Genomic DNA, 6,133 nt, shown 5'->3' with positions numbered 1-6,133 from the left:
GGATGGGAAATTCCTTTATATATATATAATATACATATAATAGTCAGCAAAACAACAAGGTCCTATCGCATTAAAATGAAAGTCCCCATGGCAGCCTGCTAGGAAAAGCATTTGCATCATCTGCTCAGTCTCCCTATCAGAGGCTTGGCCTGTGCAGTGTAAACTCAGCGCGCAAGGGTTAGCCAAGGCCAGCTGAAATCCCCGCACGCAGCTCCATTCCCTGTGGCAGCAAATAACCAGGTTATTCTTCCTGCTACAGGTTAGGCTTCTTAACAGGAAGATCTTGAAGCCCCGCACGTGGTCAGGAAGTAGCACACCCCACGCAGTGCTGCCAGCTTTTCTCAGCCCATCTCCTTTCATGGTGACCCTGCCAGTGCACCCGAGCTGCGGAAACCCAGCTGCTGGCCCCAGCCTCCTCCACCTTCTTCCAGTTTGGAAGAGAGGAGCCCGTCCTCCTTCAAAGGGCCAAACAGCCAGGGAGAAGGAAAACCATACAGAAACACCCTCAGGGACCATCCTTTCACTCAGCCTCTGAAGTAGAGATGCTCCCCACAAACCCCACTCTCTTCTGATAAGCCTATGCCAGTGCATCTCAAAGCCTTGGAAGGCGGAGAAGAACAAGTTCTCCCAAGCAGCCTACCTAACCCTCCTGCCCCGTCCCTACACCCCTTCCCAGCTCTCTCCCACCGCCCGTTGTGGGATCACCAGCTGCAACCACAGGCAGGGGACCAGCAGGCAGAGTGCTGTTAGGGATCTGTGCCAGGTACAAACTTTCTCCAGTGCTTTCTCCTAGACCCTTTAGGCATGTGAGAGGGCATCAGCCTTACTCCCACCTTGGGCAAGCAACGTGAGGCTTTTCGGACCAAATTCTGCTTCACTGTGACCCAGACAGCTTCCGACCAGCCCCCAGTGCATCTCCTAATGAGGAGTGGTGGTGTTTTACTACCAGAAAAACATAAAGAGACACATAGCCAAAGGAAGCAGGAAGCTTTAAGCTGCGTTGCTCTCAAAGAAAATAAAATTTAAACAACAACAACAACAAAATTGCTCTAAAAATTAAATTGCGGTCCCCAAAAGGCGACTGAAACCCATTCGGTCAGCGTGAAGAACAGGCCAAAGGGGCTGTGAGCACCCCATGGATGGACGGCAAGGCTCCAAGCCACCACCCCCGACCCCCCAGCACCACCACCGCGCTGCGGGGCCGGGCTCGGTGCGGGGCCGGGCTCGGTGCGGGGCCCCGGCGGAGCCTCCCCGGGCTCCAGGGGCGCTGTGCGGGGCCGGAGCTCGGCGCCCGGCCTCGGCCCGCCCCTTCCTCCGTGCCGGGAGCCGGGACCGGGCTCCGCCATGCCGGTGGGTGCGGGTCCGGGGCTGCGGGGCCGGGCCGGGGGAAGCCGGGGGGAGCCGGGGGGAGCCGGGGAGGCCGCGGCCCCCGGGGCGCTGCGCTGCGACCCCCGCCCCATGGAGCCCCCCCGGGGGCCGCGGCATGGGCATGGCCTGCTTTAGGGCCCCGCGGAGCGAGCAGCGGGTTTATTAATGGAAATATTAATGAAACGCTAATTAGCCGTGAGGGGGGTTAATGGGGGTGCCCCAGCGCCGTGCCGGGCTGAGAGCTGGAGTCGCAGCGGGTGGGGGGGCGAAGGGCGGTTTTGAGTAAAACGATGCGGAGTGCTGGTAGCGAATAAAAAACTGCCCTGATTTGATTTTTTTAAGGGAAAATTATTTGATTTTTTTTTTAGAAAGTATGCACGACGAAAGGAAAGTAGGATCCGGGCTGTGCCAAAGGTTGCACGGGACGGCCACGTTTGTGCAGCCCCGTATGTCCCATGAGTAAGGCAGGTAGCGCTGCGCCCCAGCGGATCAAAGGGATGAACAAACAGCGCTCATTAACTTCTGGCTTTCTTAATATTTTAGTGAGTTTGTTGTGTCGGGGCCCAGGGACCTTATAGACACCAGGACAGGATGGGCAGGCACCAGACTGCTCCTGGGCTGCCCGGGACGGCTCTAGTGGGGCCACCAGAAGCCCCCAGCGCTGGCAACCTGTGCTGGCCCTGAGGTGGCCCGGCACCCAGCAGGGGGCTGGACCAGGCAGTCTCCGAAGGTCCCTCATGGGTTTTTCTGTGATGGACACCACAGGCAGGAGTACCGAGAGCTCTAGGTTTGTTGAGGAGTCCGCAGTGGGACGCGTGGACCTTTTGGCTGGGGAGGTTTTGAACCCACCGCCCCAAGGCAAAAGGCAAGCGTGGAGGATGGTGGCTGCGTCCCCCTGACCCCTCGTCTGTTCTTTTGCAGAAACACGAGTTCTTCGTGGACATGACCTGCGAGGGCTGCTCCAATGCGGTCACCCGCGTCCTGCACAGGCTGGGAGGTGAGTCGAGCTGCCGGCGCTGCGTGTGTCACCGCCAGCTCGTCACGGCAGTGCCAGCGTCTGGGACTGGACGTTGCTGTCCTGTGGTCCTTCATTTTGCGCAGCAAGCAATGTGGGTAGCAGCTGAAAGTGGCTGGGAGGAAACTTCTGCTCCCTGCTCTGCTCTGAGCTGCCGGTTGGTCAGGGTCTGGTTGCTAGCAGGACTTGTCCCTTGGAGAAATGGCATGGGAGGGAGGAGCTGCCAGGCCTGCAGGAGGCCCAAGTCACAGGAGGCTTTGTGAGTCACCAGGGCCTCATCCTGAACCTGCTGGGAGCTGCACTGGTAGACCCCTGCTCGGGTTGCCTGGGCAGAGGGAGGGGAGGTGGATGTCCTGCCAGGCGTTGTTCCCAAGGAGGCCCACGGCGTCTGTGGCGCTTCCCTGGATGTGTCATTGGCGTCCAGGTGCAGAGCAGTCACGGTGAAGAGCTGGCGAGCAGAGCGTTTGGTGGCTGCTTGCACAGCCTGTTTTTTCTACCACCTGGAAAATTATAACCTGTGTCTCCTTTGTGCTGAGGTCAGCAAGAGAGCAGGATCTGGCCTGCACTCACCAGTTGTGAGGACCTGTCATCCTGCTCCCCTGTCCTCACCGAGTGGGAACAACTTGCAGTCACCAAGCTGAAGGCCCTGGGACTTCTTCAGGACCCCGTTACCAGGCTGTGTCGATTCCAGTTCCTCTGTGTGTGGTTGTCAGCACCTCCCTCCTCCCGCTGCTCTTTGACATGCTGGCCAAATTCAGCCTCATGTGATGGAACAGCAGAGCCCTCAAAACCGATACATGCCTCCAAGTTTTTTGGCTGGATAGAGACTTTGTAGAGTTGCTTTCACTGGGTTGAGAGTGGCTCACCTTTATTCACCACTGGGATATCCACATGGGAAGGTGTATTGTGCTTCCTCCTACTTACAGCTGATAGCTGGTACTGCCTGTGAGAGAACCTGCCCTGACCATGCCCTAACCCCTGCGCTAACGCCTTCATTAGTGCTCATCCATGCCCAACCTCGGCCCAGACTGAGCTGCTGGAGGTTACAGTGGTTGGTTTAAACTCCGCTCATTCTGCTTATTGCATGAGTGATTGTTCTGGGCTAAGGTGGAGTGAGCAGATTAAAGCACGCCAGAAGCTGTGGTGCCCATTGCTGATCTGTAAGGCAACCTGGCTTCCTTTGCACCAGTGCTGGCAGGACCCCAGCCTGGTTTTGCTGGCTGATGGCAGTATCAGGGTTTGCTGACAGGAGGCACGTGTACGTTTGGCTGACGGCCTTGGGAGCACAACTGCATGGAAGTGAGTTTTGCCCTGCTCTTACACTGTTTGGCTGCTTCTAGCTGTGCAAAATGTTTTTGCCCTTCCTCGTAGGTGTCCAGTTTGATATTGACCTGCCCAACAAGAAGGTGTGCATCGACTCGGAGCACAACGTTGACACCCTATTGGAAACTCTAAAGAAGACTGGAAAGAGCGCATCCTACCTGGGGGAGAAATCCGCACAGTAACCTGGTATGAGGAGGCTAGGTAGATACCAGGTGTATGAAACACTGAAGAGAGATCTGAGCTTGTTCCAGCTCTCCCAGTCAAACAGACTGCTTCCTGGGAAGCACAAAGGAGCAAAGACTTACAGATCCAGCTTCAGGAAACCCCTCATTTTGGAGAAGCAGCTGAACCACATGCAGCCAGTATGATTTCCATTTGGGACCCCTTAGCTGCTCTGCAAAGCCCATGGCAGATCCCAACTGTGGCTGTAGTGTCTGCAGCCAAAGGAGGACTCAGTGGTGTCTGATAATTTGACAGATTTTGACTGATGCTTTTATTAGCTGATCTGATTGCATGGAGAGGTAGAAAAAAGTCTCTGTGCCATTTCCAGGTGAACCTGGAGTTTGCCAGAACATATGCTCAAAAACAAATCCCAAAGACGTTTGTGAGCTGAGCAGAGAGTAAACAAAAATACCAGGGAGACAACTTGATTGTTGCAGCCTGTGGATTCTCCTAGAGCCCCAGCACAATGCTGACGTGCACCAAACTCTCTCCTTACTGTGAAATGGTTTTGCAGACAGGATTTAATTTCAGGGGAAAAGAATGAAGTAGGAGGAGAGGGTTGCCCACTCACTGCACATACTGTTCTTAAACGTCCAAGATTATTATGCAGGATCTCTTAAGAGCTTGTTTCTGTCAGTGGAGCTTTCTAATCCAATAGCATTGTTTTAAAATGGTCTAGTTTGATCATCACAAATACCCAGCACGGATGCACTGAAATCAGTTCATGCTGATTTAATTCCCAATTATTAAATTAGAGTAGAGATTTAAACCAGCAGGAATTAAACTGATAGAAGAAAAAGTTGAACTAAGAGTAATATCTGTATGCAGCGTATCTGCATTGTTTGGTAAACTGATTTAACAGATTTAATCTGCAATTTGTATCAAATGAGCGAGCTTGCAACACTTCTAAGAAGTTTTTTTTTAAATCCTAGTTTTAATCAAATAACATTGCTGTTTAAAACAGAGAGAGAAACCAACTCTTAATCGATTAGTACCTCGAATAGTTTTCAGCTCACAGTCAGTATGGACTGCAAGAGAAGTTTCCAGCTTGCTGGGACCCGTGGGCTCTGTCTGAAACGTCTATGAGCATTAACTGTTGCCATTTCCTTTGACTTGTGACCGGCAGAGGGCATCTTTGTATAACTTTGTCTGGTCTGTGCCTTTTTTTCCCCTCCCCTTCCTTTTATTTATTTATTTAATTTATTTATTGCAGGAATTCAAGCAGGACTTCAGCAAAACGATGGCTTAACTGTTTGCATATCTCCAACTTGCTCCATCATTTGACCTTTCCCAGCCCTGCCAGATGTCAGGAAGCAGAGTGCTGGCAGGAGGAGACAGCTGCATTTGGGGTTTTAAAAATGGACAAATCTAGAGAAGGAGGTTATGTGCTGTTTCTAGTCCCACAGTAAATCAAGGTGCTGCTTCTATCTTTCAGCATATGTCCGTGTGTCTTGTGTGTCTTTGTGCTGCTTTAAGTGGTTTTCAGTATAAGTGGTTTTCAGTAAAAAGATGGCTCTTAGGGCTGGGAAACGAGCCACTACATGCAAGGCAGGTCTCTGAGGAAATTGCACCTATCTTTAGAAGCTGACTGCAACCTCTGCCTGAGGGACACGTCTCAGGAAAACTGAGCTGAATGCTGCTTGGATTCGGGGAATCTGTGACTTGGCAGATGTTTGTTTCCATTACAGAACAGACAAATTCTCAATTTGGGATGCACTGCTGGGAAGAAGGGGCTTTTGCAGAGTGGGTGCTGTAGGTGAGGGATAACCAGGTGTTTTTTGGGGCTAGAGGAGGCCACCAGGCAGACAGAAATCACTGGTCCTCAGCAGCATGATTCAGCAGATGGGCCAACCACGTTGCAGGTAGGAGCAGAGAACACACGCTCAGCACTAGTACTGTGCTTTTTGGGTGAATACATAACCACAGGAATGTGAGGAGTCGTTCTGGATCCTGGGCTCATCTCAACACACCTGGATCGGTCCCTTCACCTTCTTGCCCCATTCCCTGCCCACTTTCAACCAAACAGGCAATAGCCTCAGGGGGCTCTGATGCTGGGAAGGATCCCCAAGTGCTGCGTGCACCCACAGGCCCAGGAGGAGAACGCCTGTGCTGATGAGAAATGCAGAAGTGGTAGAGGAAGGGGAAGGATGTGGGACTCACTCCAATATCTCTTACTTCTTGTCCCACTGACCAATCTATGCTGGT

The 6,133-nt window shown here is 52.7% G+C and overlaps 1 protein-coding gene across 6 annotated transcripts; it reads left to right on the top strand.

Moving 5' to 3' along the window:
- The first annotated feature begins 1,179 nt into the window (after positions 1–1,179).
- Positions 1,180–5,367, top strand: ATOX1 (antioxidant 1 copper chaperone). Of its 6 annotated transcripts, none has more exons than XM_066977310.1 (5): positions 1,180–1,350; positions 2,290–2,365; positions 2,925–3,081; positions 3,755–3,907; positions 5,142–5,367. In XM_066977310.1, the coding sequence occupies exons 2-4, from the start codon at positions 2,333–2,335 to the stop codon at positions 3,886–3,888; spliced, it is 324 nt and encodes a 107-aa protein (XP_066833411.1). In that variant the 5' UTR covers positions 1,180–1,350; positions 2,290–2,332; the 3' UTR covers positions 3,889–3,907; positions 5,142–5,367. The 6 variants fall into 6 exon arrangements, with proteins under 6 accessions (XP_066833411.1, XP_066833415.1, XP_066833410.1 ...); XM_066977309.1 differs by having other exon boundaries at positions 1,279–1,350; positions 3,755–3,892; XM_066977314.1 differs by lacking the exon at positions 2,925–3,081 and having other exon boundaries at positions 1,210–1,350; positions 3,755–3,892.
- The last annotated feature ends 766 nt before the right edge of the window (positions 5,368–6,133 follow it).

Source organism: Anser cygnoides, chromosome 14, assembly GCF_040182565.1.
Source record: "Anser cygnoides isolate HZ-2024a breed goose chromosome 14, Taihu_goose_T2T_genome, whole genome shotgun sequence".
NCBI lineage: Eukaryota > Metazoa > Chordata > Aves > Anseriformes > Anatidae > Anser > Anser cygnoides.
This window is presented reverse-complemented; position numbering and strand designations above follow the sequence as displayed.